General features: G+C 46.1%; 3 protein-coding genes across 3 annotated transcripts; 2 read left to right on the top strand and 1 right to left on the bottom strand.

The window, feature by feature from the left end:
- Positions 1-2531: 2531 nt before the first annotated feature.
- Positions 2532-3008, top strand: FOXG_22282 (uncharacterized protein; the record flags this gene model as incomplete). Its single annotated transcript, XM_018402681.1, has 1 exon — positions 2532-3008. The coding sequence occupies one exon, from the start codon at positions 2532-2534 to the stop codon at positions 3006-3008; it is 477 nt and encodes a 158-aa protein (XP_018256604.1).
- An 8623-nt stretch (positions 3009-11631) lies between these two features.
- On the top strand, positions 11632-12038 carry FOXG_15955 (uncharacterized protein; the record flags this gene model as incomplete). Its single annotated transcript, XM_018396051.1, has 2 exons — positions 11632-11759; positions 11822-12038. 2 exons carry the CDS (start codon positions 11632-11634, stop codon positions 12036-12038), a joined length of 345 nt encoding a protein of 114 aa, XP_018256603.1.
- Positions 12039-12887: 849 nt separating this feature from the next.
- FOXG_15954 (uncharacterized protein) lies at positions 12888-14102 on the bottom strand. Its single transcript, XM_018396050.1, has 4 exons — positions 13948-14102; positions 13765-13846; positions 13490-13699; positions 12888-13388 (listed from the first exon to the last, which is right to left on the bottom strand). Exons 1-4 carry the CDS (start codon positions 13974-13976, stop codon positions 13083-13085), a joined length of 627 nt encoding a protein of 208 aa, XP_018256602.1. The 5' UTR covers positions 13977-14102; the 3' UTR covers positions 12888-13082.
- Between the last annotated feature and the right edge of the window lie 778 nt (positions 14103-14880).

Below are 14880 nucleotides of genomic sequence, written 5' to 3'. Positions count from 1 at the left end.
CGGTTGTGGTTCTTGTGGGCGAATTCAACCGCATGCCCTCATACAGGCTGGATCGAAGCAGTAGGCATCATAGTCTAGACATTATCCGTCATTCTATTCTCCCCTTCAGCTCTCTGGCTGCAGCTGTGCACTCGAGAATCACCCCTTTAGTACAGGAATCATTAGTCTAACATCCAAATACCACCATGATTCAAGAGCACTTACGTAGCAAGTTTTTCCGCCTGATGCTTGATTTCGCGCTTTGTCTCTTCGATCTTAATGTAAATACGGAAGACATATATCCCCTAGAGATTGTTTTGTGAGCTTTTTCCGGTATTCTTTTTAAAAACAGGAACGAGTACATGGAAATGAGCTACGAGGATGCTACTCAGAAGATGGAGGAACCATGCGATAAAAGAAAAGGCCAGGACCGTCTTCCACGACCCGCAACCCGCCCCGTTGATGGTAACTGTCCCAATGGGCCCGACTCGCCAGAAACGACCCCAATAGTAACCCCAATAGTCGTAACAACAACGTGCAGAGCAAGTGTGATCACCAGTTCTCTATAAAGGAATAATGAACATTACGCATGATTAGTATGTGGTCTTATTCAAAGGGTGATATGAGAATGGAAGGGGCAGCCATACAGTCTGAAGCAGGCAGTATGCCACGAGCCACATGACAAACATTACAAAGTCAAAGGGAAATCCCAAGAACATGTCCTTGAATGGTGGGCAGAAAAGGATGGAGTAGATAATACCAAGGCATGCGACGACAATGCCATAGATAAATACGTCCATCGGCATGCACCTCCGCGATACTGATAAGGTAACAGAAGTGCGAGAGAATTCCTAGGACGATTATAGCGGAGGCAGTCTCACCAAGACGGAGAAGAATAGAAATAATCTTATGTACAACACCAGTTCCTACCATTTTGGAGTGTAGAGGAGTGATTGATTGAAAAGATGATGTGGGTTACTTCAGTTCGCAAGCGTTATGTGGTAGGTTCAGCTAAATGATCCTGCCGCTCAAACTAGGACGAAAGTGCAAGGCGAACTATGGTATATATACTTCTGAGGCGACTAGTCAATTTCTGCATCTAATATCATCACTACGCAACAGTGTTATTCAGTAGTTTCATTATGCCCAGTCCATATGTTGTATAAGTTGTCATATCATGTGGCAGACGGCAATAATCGCTACAGAATTGTACTCGACTAATTTAGCGAGAGGAGTAGAATTAAGATTTAGGACAGAAGCCAGCATGTTCTGATAACGGGTCTCGACCGTTCCTCAACTAAAATTTCAAAGCGCCAGTGTTATGATGTTAAGTGATTAACTGCTGACAGCCGTAATCTAGGGATATTTAACTATTCTTATTCTGTGCAGAGAATCTTAGTTGGTGCGGCGTGTAAAGCTACACGTAACATCACGCAACCGACAGATGCCTTTGTACGTGTTCTTGCTGTGACTCTATGTCATCAATGTCTTCCTCCTTCCCTGCGCGATTCCTCTTCTTTTCTCGGCTTTTTTATGCGTATACGTCAAGAATCGCGCATTATAGATGCATTCGTTACAGTCTTTTTGAGTTGTGCAGAGGGATGGGTCTCCGCATGGCGGGTGATTATGTAGAGCGTACTCTAGGCCTGGTCAGTAACTTGAAATCCATCCAGGCATTGTTTAGCAAGTATCAAGAACTTGCAACCAGTTCCTCGGCTGCAAGTGGGGCGTTTCCGTTCGCAAGGTGTACTTGGTAGCGGGCCATCACGATCACAGGCAAAGATAACTCTCATTCGACGACGCGGAAGAAATGAAGCAATACTAACAGTCAATAAAGGAAAAGGAAAAAGCACAACACACCATTTCGCTTGGACTTAGCAGGCTCTGCTGAAGATGATCAGGTCATGTTACCTGGGTATAATGAGGCACGAGAGGCAGGTCGACTACTACGTAAACATTGTCTGCAGGCAGTTCCAAGGGGATCAAGATATGCTAATTTTGTAGGTCAGTCTCTTGGTCAGCCTCTTTGCGTGGCCCTTCTTTTCTACTTCTGAAGTTACCCATCATCAGGAGTAGACCAACAACAGACTCTATAGTCTGTCTACAAGGCAGATTTGCGAGTGGAGTGCGAGTTCAACACATCTCAGGCTCTTCCTTAACCTCTCTCTTCACCACACAGAAACTTCTTTCGAGCGCAAAATCCAAGGAGGCTGGGGTGTTCGTCGTGATCATGACGTGCTTTGTCAAGACCGACTAGCTATCGGACCTGCCTCCGAGCAGTTTGACTGGGCGCGCCACCCCTGCAATTCGCCCGAGATAACGCCACATGGATCTCGCATGTTTTCTGTTGGCCAATTTGTTTCGTTGATTGTTGTCATCTGACAATACGCTCAAGTTGATACCACTTTATTTATAGATTACCGCATTTTGTATATTTGGCTTGTGTCCATGAGTATGTGGCTTCTTATCATTTTACCAACACATTCGGATCATCTGGAGTTTCTGATTTATTGTGAGCCCATTGCTCCATGGTCTGCCAACCAAGTCTTGAGATGAACCTTGACTATATCTGCCACGAGGTTAACACAGAACTGTTGAGAGAGCTGAGCGGGCCTTTGGTTCGTTTTGAAGAGGCGAGCAACCCATTGAATCAACAACCCCTCAACAAGAATATTTTACTTTCTCTTCCTGACGTTCAACTTCACCTTCAACTTCGATCAGCATCGCGCAAATCAAAGAACCGAAAGCGTCTTAGCGCACCTCCCAGTAATCAAGCATGCGCCCGAGAAAGCCATAATTTTGTCGAGAAACACTATCGTGCCCGACTCAAAACACAGTTTGAAAGGCTTCTTGCAGTTCTACCAGCGGCACAGGCGCATAGCCTTGCTGAGAGGGATGCAACGGCCAATCATGGCCAGATTCTCAGCAGAGGGCAAGTATTAGATATGGCGAGGAATCGCATCCTTGAGCTAGAAGGAAAGATTGAGTTTATACTTAACATGAAAGGGAATGGAGACCATGTATCATGATGGACACGGGGAGAGGGACTTACAGTAAGGGAACAGCATGAAAACCTTATCATTGTAATCATGTGATCTGAGATGGAAGTCATTTTTATTTGCAGCTTCCGGATGATTTTAAGAGCAATTAGTCTACCATCTTAAACATCTATAATGATGTAAAATATTACTAAAAAAAACTACCTTTCACAGCGCGATCTATGGTCTGGAAAGAGGTAGACCATCATTGATCTTAAGAAAGCAACCAACAAATTTATATTTGCAGCTTTAATATACTTATATATATAACGTACATGATAAGCATATGTCCCAAATAAGTATATGTCCCACTATACTGTACAACTGAAAAGAGTAAGATTTTGGTTGTTTAAAAATTAGCAATATAATCAATAAAAATCTAAAGAAAATAATTTGCCTTATTTCTTGCACAGTAAAATAGTATAGTACTTCTTATAAGGCTCTAGCTAGTTTATATGCCGTATTACTTAAGAATGTACAGTGTAAATACATTTTTTCAGAAATAAGTCTTCAAAAAAGTCAAAAAAAGTAAAATAAAGTCAGTATACATGGGACTTAGTCTAATTGGCCTGACTTCATAGTATAAGCTGTCCAAAGCTTATTTCTGATTTTTAATCGATTTTTAAATATTGGAGTTTAAGGTGTAAGTTCAAAATGTGACACGTGCTTATGTGGGACATATGCTTATCATGTACATTACTCGAGTTCCCAGAACCATTCCGCCCGATTAGAGCATAGCGACTACTGGCTTTAAGCCGCAAGTTGGCGCCGCTGAGGATCTCGGTGCTTTCGGATAGTTTGGCTTTGTGCTTGGGCCTGGCTGTCCCTTTGTTGCTATTTTGTGAGGTTACTGTGATGCTGAGACCCTCGATATTAAGCTGTCTGTGTCAGATAAACACATGGATTTAAAGGACTAACTTCCTTACTTCTCGATAATTCGGACTCTCAATGTGAAACCTAGTCTGTTGGCATAATACTAGGATCGAGGTACGGGATTCTGCCATAATTAAGCTTGATTCTGCCTCTTTACCTATACTTGTTATATAAACTTGGAAGCAAGAAATACAAGTATTATCGCTAATAATTGAAAATTTGCAGCTTTACCTGGCTGGGTTAATAACGTTCGAACCTAAATTGGTAAAGTGTAGTGAGCCATTTCGTAATAATGACGTAATAGTTTTTAGGTTTTGTTAATAGTAGTGTTACTCGAGAGTATTCTGACTCACAATCTCCGAAGAACTCATGAGGCCACAACCTATACTCCGTCCCACCCTATCCCTATTACGGCAGTTCGAGCGGGGATCCATTACCCCTTGACTGGTGTAAAGCAATACCTCCGTACTGAGCCCCACATGGCCCCCGCGCAATCACGGGTGCATGGTTGTGACTTCAAACATCAGCGAAACCGACCCTGCTGAAATCGTCATACAATCTATTCAATGGGCTATCATGGATATCGAACAACTTTCTAGCCAAGCAGCCAATGTGTATGATGACAATAGCTTCAATCGAGTCGATCATAGCCGCTGCCAGCAGCCGACTGATAACACATGCCGACCAGTCAATAACCCAGTTCCTGACCGTGGCTACAACTTCGAGCCCGTTCATCTTCCAGATCGGTCCTTTTGGATAGGGGCTTTGCCCCCAGAGCCACTGCTGCTATTCCAGCAGTTTCTCTCTATTTAGCTCATAGAAAGCTGGGTTTGCTATATAAATAGCTAGGCTAGTGATCGGCTTGAGATGCTTATAAATAGCTGCAATGATGGATAATAGCCATAGTCGCGGCTTCTTGATTGGAAGCCAACCTCTGTTGCAGAAATCTTCGTATAGATTGCGACCTTGACCTATATGCAAATAGACAAGGAAACCCGAACAGACGATTATTGGAGAATGTTACAGCTAGGAGAGTAATAACTAAGTTATCCAGTTGTAAAGTGGATGTCTCTTCGCCGATTTCAGCTACTATCACGAGTTCTACGTCTTTTTGACCATATAATAATGTTTGTAGCTACTGGTGATAGCTTCTATAGCCAGATATTCAGCTAGGCGGATGACTGGTCTAATCACATATAACATATGTCTACTACTTTCTGCAAACCAGGCATAGCTATTGCTATAGATAAGTGCATGGTCTGCTTCCTAGGAAGATCTTTAGAGATGACAATCATTCCATCTAAACCCATTCCCACAGGCTTTAAAGTCTAGGCTATAGCCCAACGGGGTTATTACTTGCGGTGACTCTGGCACAGGCCAGGTCGGAAGTTCGGGCCTGCAGGTATGAGACACACCTACTGGCGGCTGCCTTCACAACTACGTCGCCAACGGCAGCAACGGCGGCTTCGAGAGCCACAGAGTACTGTTTACCTAAACCCCACCCAAGCTGTGGTTGTCGCCCTAGTGAATCTGCTGCGGAAGCCAGATACCACGTGTTTCTCGACAACCTATTCTCTTCTTCCAACCTATTCCGTCGGCTACGTCAGTTCGGGTATGGAGCCACGGGCACAGCCCGCCGGAACTGTGGTCTTTACAGGCTGCTCGTCAAGCTCAAAGCCGGTGATAATACTTCTGCTGGTTGTATTCCTTTTAACTGCCTTAAAGCAATCCCAACAGCCGATAACCTAGTTAGTTGAGGAGACAAACTTTTACAGATGAGCCTTACTGATTCGACTTTGGATAGGTCAACCAGATCGCTTGGAAACACAATGCGCTTGTGTTGTTTTTATCCATCGTATTTACAGGCAACGAACGGGTTGACCATATAAGGAAACGACCAACAGACCAACCTGCAGCCCGGCCAATGCAGGAGTTTTCGGTGAGGAGCCAGTCAAAGTGGTTTCAATTCGGTCTATCGCTACTACTTATAACGACAAAATGAATGCTGTGGATCGAGGCGATCAAATGTGAGCCTACTGGGGCGCTGATCGCCGTGTTCGTCGGAGCGGCTTGAGGGCCCTATCTTGGGACTTCCTGCTAGAAGTAGCCCTGATCGACAGCTTCATTCTGCAGCAACGAGGAAACCCACGGTGGAAGCCAGAGAAGTCTCAAGCGGAGTGGCGGCAGCGTCTTGTTCATGACCTTGTTGCAGAGTATGAGCCTAGTAGTCCGTCGAGACAGAGATTTCGGACTGGGGATGAGTTTACGCCTACATCGCAACATGAATGGTTCCGTAATAAAAATCCTGTTGCTTGCAAGGCTTGCAAAGGGATGCGGCTTGGGGAGATACAGGCGAAGCAAAAACCTTTATCCGCAACCAGCGGCAACAGAGAGGAAATACGGAAATCCTGGTATGGCTGTAAGCAATGCCAGGTATTTCTTTATACCTCTGGAAAATATTGGGACTTCTGGCATCACTTAAATTAGGCGGGGCTTTACGTACCTTGAGCTTGTGACTCTATGATTTGTTGGAATCCCTGCTCGGGACCTAGGTGTTGCCTTACGCCAGTCAAAAGGATAGAATGATCCGCGTGTAGTAGCAAAAGGTCCAGTGAAGGATGGCGTGCCGGAACTAAAACCCCAGCTACTGGGATCTACGATAAGTCAGTTGCTAAAAAAGGCGGTATTTCTGCTTTATGAGAAGGAAGAGCAAGCTCGCAGGATACCTTACGGTTAGAGTTGCGAATGTTTGATCTAAATGCATCACAGCCAGTTGGTGGCTGTTGCCATTGCCCGAAAGGCTTCTTACCAAATTCAGACATTGTGAACAGTGGATTGCATCATTGCAGCAGGGGGGCGACTTCCAGAACTTATGTTTGAATCAGTTGACGTATTAATAGGAGCATGCTCCTATGCCATGAAATCGAGATATGGTCTGACGGTTGCAGATAGTGCAGAAGAAGCTCTTGCAAGCTGTTCGGAAATACAGCCATGATCTGATGTTCGAATTAGGGCGGCGTCATCACCTCACATTGATAGTTTCCTGACCCAAGATTGGGCGTTTGTGGAAAAGAAAACTACCACTAAAACAGACAACTAAAGGTGGTGCGGGGTAGCTGACAGACTGTAAGCCCAACAGCACATGTCACGTCACTGGCAGTTACATCTTGTGGCATGATTTATATATGTAAAGAATGTATGTCTGAGGCCATATTGGGCTATGAAGATTGGGATAGGTTCACAACTACAAAACGGCCTTTCATTAGCCTGATGATTAGTCTACAAGACATTTCAGGCTAGTCTGGCGTTCAAAACAACTATCATATGGGGTCGTAAGAATACGCAGAGACAGCTCTTTAGCTCCCTCCTGCAGGAACAGGGTTAGTATCAAACCCATTGGCGTCGATCGATGTACATGAACGTTGTTACTCGAGGATTGACAAGAAGTCTCCCCTGCAACACTCTATAGGCATATGCGTACTACCTAGAGAATCTCCGAGACCAGAATCTATATATAAAAGAGGGCTAATCCGATATTCTATTAACGGCGGCTATATAAGCTTATTGACGCACCTACCAGGTCGATATACTGCCTTTATCCTGGAGGTCAAGTGGCGTGACTTTGACAGTTGGAGTATAATACTAGACAAACCATTACGCCACAGGGAAAAATCGACACGGAGTCGCAAATCCTGGGGACCAAGGTTCGTGAGGTCATGATGACTCGACATTGGTGAACCCCCTACGCATTGGGCTTTTCATCTGTCTATTCTGACATGTGCAGGCTCAGATGGCGTGAAGTCTGCCATGCACAAGGGGCAGGTATAATGTCGCTCCAGGTACCATGGAGTAATGCAACCTGAATGGAATGTATGCCCGCACGGTAACCGACGGACGATATCACTATCCGCCATCGTTTCCAAGCATATAACGCTATATAATAAGAACAGTCAGTTTGAGAATGAAATTGTGTATTAATTGGAATCTCTTACCAGATAATAAGCGCGTCGGGCCAGGCCGAATGTTCTCCTGGGCCTTCGATTTCCATCTCTGTTGTTACTTGCTTATACATCCGCGGCGGAGCTATTGAGTCTAGCCGTTGCAAATCACCTTCGCAATCCTCTGAGCTCGCGAGCGGGTTATTACTAAGGACTCTGAATGTAATCCTTCCTTATCATTAGTTCTGGTACCATATGCTCTTATCTGTGGACCGGGGCACGGCGGAGTCGTACATGAAAAGAACATCCAAGATAAGAAAAATGACGATAATAATGATTATGGGAAGCCATTGGAGCCGCCCATCGATTGGGTGCTTTGGGACTTGATCATCTTGGCTCGGTGGTGAATTATTCAATGTCGTCATAATTGGTTGGCTATTTCATAATTAGATTTGATCTATGATTCCAAAATGCACGAAGCATGTAATAGCCGGATTTATATCATAATATTTAGCTTCGAGTCTATGTCACGCTAAAATGTTTTGAATGTTTAGTTGGCATTCCTACGCTGTGACTTTGGTCCGCCACTGGCTTTGGCCTTTTTATGGTCTGATCTAGAAAGTTTATCTCGAAAGCCCCAGACAGACTCCTCTTATTCTTGCATGTGATCTTATTCTCCTTTCCAGGTAAATCGGGCCTCCAACTGCAACAGAATTACCCCATACACAACCAGCCGCCAGTCGCCGCCGGAGGAGTTGTCACTGCAGAGCTAAAAAGGCGCCCAGGAATCGCCTCTCCGCTAGCCACTGAAGCCATCCAGCCAACAGTTGCGACATTCACAGTGCTGATAGTGGTAGTCGGCGCTGCTGCTCCACCAATATAGCCACATACGAGACCATAGCAAAACAACGATGCCAAAGCCCAAGGCGCAAAACAATATTCCATCCTTTGCGAACGCACAACGTTAACCACACCGTAACTCAATAAAGTATATTCGGCTCAAGGGGAGGGTTCAGGCCTAGGAAGCAGCCTAAACAACAGGGCTACCGTCAGATCAGATTAACAATCAGATATATCAATCAGACCAATCAATTCAATTCAGATATGGAACCTACTCAGGTCAAACAAATCAGATTTGAGTTTTTGATATATTTAATATCCGCTAGATGCCCTGAGGATGCTTTGATTGTGTTTGGTTCAACTGCCAGCCCGTAACCTTCTCAAGAATTATCACCTGAAACGCATTGCATTTCCTGTTTTTGACTAATTACCGTCTAGCACTGATGAAATTAGAAAACCTAGAACACGAAACGCATTGCGTTTGCGTCGGCTGGCCCTTGTCGAGTCCAACAACTTAACTACTCCAGACCTAAATAATAACATTCATTACCATCGTCTACTAAAACTCACGTATTTATTATCTTTGTATAATATCTACTCTATCTCCGCCATTCCATCCTGTCTATCATATTTTATACATGCTTAGTCATAATGGCTCGCTCCTCTGTTCATAAATAACGTAGCCATCCCACTTTACCCCCATCAAAGCTGCAGAAACTCGAGAGGCTCAGCTTCGTCCTACATACCAAAATCAATTGTAGTAGGATTGATTTATTTTACCCAACAATGCAGGAGGTAGACTTGATTTTCAAAAAGCCATTAGTCAGCGGCAGATTTGACCTTGACGACGGTGGGTCGGCTTGAATTTCTAATTGGTGCTCGCAAATCGGTGGCTTGGAGACGAGTTGCTGGACGCAGTGGAGAATAGGTATGTCACGGCACAGCATTATGCTGTTAAGACCATGAAGTCTTTTTCGACACGATGTTTTGATATGATTGCTACTAAGGTGATGGGTTGAGTAGACTACCGTTACTGAATTTTCCAGAGAGCAATCGAATGTCACACGCAGATCATCGAGCGGATAAAGTTCACCTATTGGATAAGTTATCACTTAATCCCTAAGTCAACCAACCAAACACGTTCATTGTCGTGCAAATTGCATTGGCCTGAAGAGCCTGATTTAAGACTTAGGCGCCCAGGCATCCATGCAGCATGCCTCACGACTAAGATCTCCTGGAACTGGGTAAAGGCTCACGAAGAAACATGCTCTTCCATAAAAGAGGACAGGCTCATGTGCAGCTATGCCGTCCAGAGCCATGTTAAGTCTCCGTGTTTGATCGTTCTGTATTAGGACTGTCTTCATCTACGAAACAAAATTATAGAGCCTTCAATATGGCGGTTTAGGCAATTTCTGAAGCTCCTGGGGGGAAGAGAAAACAACCACGGTCTATGCCGTTTCCGAGTTTCATATAAACCTTGCCGAAGACTTAAAAACGGCTTACCTAACCGGATGTAGCCACAATAACTGTTTTGATGGGGTAATTAAGGCAGACTTCGACACATGCAAGTCCGTACACAGGCGCTTAATTGCACAGGGCCGCCAGGCGTGAGTGACACTTGCGACAATCTAACAATGCAGGCCAGCAATTCAAAACGTTGGGAACGAACAGGCAATCATTGGCTGTTGTGCCTTCCTCGGTTACAAGGTGACAGACTTATCTGCCTACCATATGAGCATCAAGTCATCATTAGGCACACCAGCCCACTCCACGGTGATCGCTGACACCTGACCAGGCTATATTATTGATTAACCCTTAAAGTAGAAAACCTCATGCCGTATTACATGTTTTGGCTATAACTGAACTTCCCCTCTCCCCTTAAACGATAAATACTAATAAGTTGCTTCCTAGATGGCGGCAGATAAGGTAGATAAAACCGGCAAGATGCGGCATTTTCTTAACTTACATTACCTAAATGTCATTAAACTATTGCTTCCTGAAACGCAAACCTGCTACAACACCAAAGCAGTCATGCACCTCTCAGGAGATACGCGGTGCTAGTTTCAGCTGCTGAAGACCAACCCCCACCAACAATACACTCACTACGCGAGACAGGGGCCATAGGAGAGAAGCGCATACGATGGCTTGCTTATGAGGATATGTACTCTTTAAGTGCGTAAATCGATTAATGGCACATCAGTCACGCGCTGCCGCAGGGGTCTCCTTGTAGCAGTGGGAAGTCTTAAATGGAATGTGGCTCACCCTTTCATCATCAAGCGTCATGATCTGTTCCTTCTGCCCCTCTTTTACCTTTCGACGTCTTTTATCGCTATCGTTTCACTCCCCCTGCTTCTCAAGTAGTTCTTGTGTCGCTTTGCGACGAAGAGGCGGTCTCGACTACTAGAGAATCCAGGTAGACCGCCATTTGTATTTTTGACAACGAGACTGATACAAAAGATGAGGACGACGACTCACAATCAGGCACAACATCTAAGACCAGCATCGCAGATCATTTAGGTAAGTTCTTTAACACTGTCGTTCTTTCCGGTATAGGTACTACAGCCTGTATATAGATAGCACGGTCACCAAACGCAGTCCAACTGGGTCAGAGTCCGCCATCGGTATGAATACTACGCCGGCAGTACCTCCGGCTCGAGTGCAGGGCGACCCCATTTGGACACACGGCTCACACATGGACCCCCTCGCTGATCCTGAACCGAATCAACAATGTCCTTGTCAGGCGAATCGCACGTCCGCTGGTGACTCGACGGCTTGTACAGATATCAGCTTTGACGTTTCGCCTACTAGCCCCAAAAGTTAGCCATGTCTGGGTGTGTCGGATGAACAACAGCTTGTCACCGAAGCCACGTCGGCCACCAGCGAGCTGAGCATCATGATAATCGATGCTCTCTCTCTGACGAAGGATCCTGCCATGGGACACAGAGTAGTCCCGCGCCCCTTCAATGCGCACATACAGTCCTATGGCTGCCACCACCGAGGAGATGAATCAGACGCTGCTGCACGATAGCGAAGTGTGGCGAGCACTTCGCGCGATGATGCCATCCCTGGAGCCCGCACTTCATCCCCCGTAGTAAGGCTGTCATCCGAATCACAACAAGAGCAAGACTTCGACCACACGAACTGCGGATACAGCGATGTCGAGCCCGAGTCCTCGGAGGCTGAATCTGGACCGCCATTTGGATTCCGAGTATCTCCCCCGTCTCAGGAGTTGCCGTCCTCACATGCACATGAAACGGTGCAGGATAAGGACTGTGACGTAGATACTGAAGACTCGAGCAGTGAGGATGGCCTCGACGTCCAAGAATTTGCGCGTGACCAGGACTATTGTCCTTCGCCTCTAAAAGCTTAGGAATATGGCTCTGGAGACGATTCTGATATTAAAGAACAGCATGGTAGCAAGTGTCTAGCCAAAGACGATCGACAAGACATACCACACAGTTACCGAGAGTGTGTCGAACGCCTGTATGCAGAATTGAAAGTCCAGCGCCATCACAAAGACGACCAGGGCCCTCAGAGGCTAGCACGTTCCTTGCTCGATTCGAGAAATGGCCTCTCAGTGACGTTTCATTGAAACGCATCACTGAGGGCGAAAAGGCGACATTTCAATTGCAGTTTGAATGGACACCTGATCTATGTCAGCCGCCTGCCGACGGATCCGTATCGCATCCTAGGACGGGCAGAGGACCGCCTAAGGCCTAGCTTTTGACTACAAGATCATCTGGTGAAAAGTGGACGTCAGAATAGGAAAATATTGTGCGCAGGATGAGACAAGATGGCTGTTCTTGGGCCGAGATCCAGCGCACCCTTCCCCATCGTTCCCAGGGCACGATCCAAGTCCGGTTCTCGACTAAACTAAACAAAAAAGGTTGACGAGGTAGGGCATTAGGCTGGGCCGATAGGATATTAAGATTCTATGAAGATAAATGCTGACTTTTCTATTTGCGACTTGGTCTGAACTTTATTGACAAGTGAAATCTCTTTCATGATTTTCTATCCAGCGGTTGGCATTCCATGACTTGCACCCGATACTGCAATCCAACTGGCAACAAATCAGACTTGGTCCGAGTGAGTTTAATATTACCCGCATCTTAATGCCAACACCTTGTTTTCGCCTGGCGTTGAAAGCACCACCCGTAGTAGCCATTACACAAAGCATCCCATAGCCCGTCCCGCGTAGCCACAAGTTTAGATATTTTCTGTCGGTTGCAGCGGTTGCAATCGATTGAGGGTTTGATTTTATTATAAGTGTAGCATATGCGGTTCATCTGGTCTGCGTACATTCATGTTAAGCATTCAAAATTATTCCTCTCCTATGGCAAGGCGCTCACACTCTCCCACTCAGCTAGAATTGCCGTCGAGGATGCCACGTCTGGATGGTAATGCGAGCAATGTCCTATAGAATAAGACATTTGACATGTCTCTTCAACCATGTTTTCCGCTTCTTGCGTGGATTCTCCCTCAGCGGACCCATTAAGGCAACCACTGCAGCGTGTTCGAGCACTTGGTTGACTCCCTCGCTTTCCAAGCTGGAGCATTCAACATACTTGTATGCGCCAATCGTACTCCTCACTTTCTCGCCCATACTTGACGTCACAAACCCTGCTTTTCCACTATCCTGCCTTTGGTCACGGCGGTCCTTTCTTAGTCCGACCAGGATAATCGGGATCACGGGATTAACGTGGTTGATCTTTGGCAGCCACTGTCCGCTCCACAAGACGATTAGCATTGACTTCTAGGCTTGCGGTCTTCTAGTAGTCGCTGGCGGGTGCGACTAGACGAGGGAGTCTCGGAGATACTAACCGTGTCTTCAACCCCGTCGAGGGAAGGAATTGAATCAATGGCGAAGCAGATAATGAACACGTCCACTTTCATCCATTTCAGAGGATCCAGTCGGCCATATTCGAAGGCCCCGGCGGTATCCCATAGAACCAAGTCCACGACTGTTTCTTTCCCGCTCGCTGTGGTAACGAGGCACTGGTAAGTTCCTGGTCCAGATTCGAAGGGCACGGCCTTGGGCAATATCCAAGTCCACTGTTAGCCTTGGGCCTCTTGGGTTTAGCCTGGCAGGCGCATACCGTGTCTGGAAAGTGGCCGAGAAGAGCAGTTCGGAGAAGTGAAGTCTTTCCACAACAATCATCCCCCACAAAGGTAAGTTTCCTGTGATTTTGTGTTAGGGCACTCGCGATCTACCGCTCACTGCCTCGCTGCGGCTGCTTCTGGAGAGAGAGGTCCTATGAGCAGATGAATCATGTACTTACTTCTTCACAGTATCATTCTCGAAAGCCATTCTAGACTCAATGATGTCGTGTCTTATGCCATGGATATGAAGCGAGAGATTGGCTGGGGAAAGTCCAGGTCGTACAATGGAGTGAGGGAGGAGGCAACGAAATCATAAGCCGGAGCCCAGTTGGCCCGCGGCCTAAAGCTCATTCGTCTGGGGGGTTGCTGCAGCTAGGGATGCCTTTTTGACGTCATAAACCCCAACTGACGGGGTATATTACATCATAAATCTCCTTTCTAATCAAGTTTAGTGGATATCCCAAAAAGGGTTGGGGAGGGGACCCCTGAGGAGGCTTCATCACCCCCCGAGGTTGCTGTCGAGGTTTCTTTACCGACAACAACTATTTTATGGTCATTACTGAGTCAATATGGCCAGTCGGGGAGGCCGACCGAAACTTCATGACATTGAAGAATATTTCTGGGCGGCTTCAGAAGAGGGCTCCAGGCTGAACCTCCAAACAACTTCGACACCCTACTCAAGAATTATCGGCAGAAACGCATTGCGTTTCCTGTTTTTGACCAATCATCGTCTAGCATTTTCGCCCCATATTTCCCCGATGGAAACGCACTGCGTTTCTTGTACTGCACTCATGAAATTACGAAACGCGTCGCGTTTCCGTCGGCTGCCCCTTGTCGTGTTCGACTTGACTACTTCGGACTAAAAAAAAAAAAACATTCAATACATCTACAGGTTAAAATATGGCCGATTGTTTGAGATGTAGCTCCCCACTCTCCTCGAACAAGATAAACCTTACCCCGTGCAGACTCAGCGGCCAGCCTGCGGACTTACCTTCTTCTGAAAAGCCCTGGTAGCAAGGGCTTTGCGATGGCGATGGTAGGCGTTACTTGTTCTGATAAATCAATAATATTGTGATACTTAAGCACGATGGCAGACTGGCCGGACCAATTTC

This window comes from Fusarium oxysporum, chromosome 2 (genome assembly GCF_000149955.1).
Source record: "Fusarium oxysporum f. sp. lycopersici 4287 chromosome 2, whole genome shotgun sequence".
Lineage (NCBI taxonomy): Eukaryota > Fungi > Ascomycota > Sordariomycetes > Hypocreales > Nectriaceae > Fusarium > Fusarium oxysporum.
The sequence above is the reverse complement of the archived record's forward strand: the minus strand, read 5'-3'. Positions and strand labels throughout refer to the sequence as shown.

Coding starts and splice junctions, on each gene's coding strand:
- FOXG_15954 (XM_018396050.1), bottom strand. CDS start 13,976: ATGGCTTTCGAGAATGATACTGTGAAGAA. Junction 13,700..13,764: donor TCGGCCACTTTCCAGACACG/GTATGCGCCTGC, acceptor ATATTGCCCAAG/GCCGTGCCCTTCGAATCTGG. Junction 13,389..13,489: donor TCGACGGGGTTGAAGACACG/GTTAGTATCTCC, acceptor TGGAGCGGACAG/TGGCTGCCAAAGATCAACCA.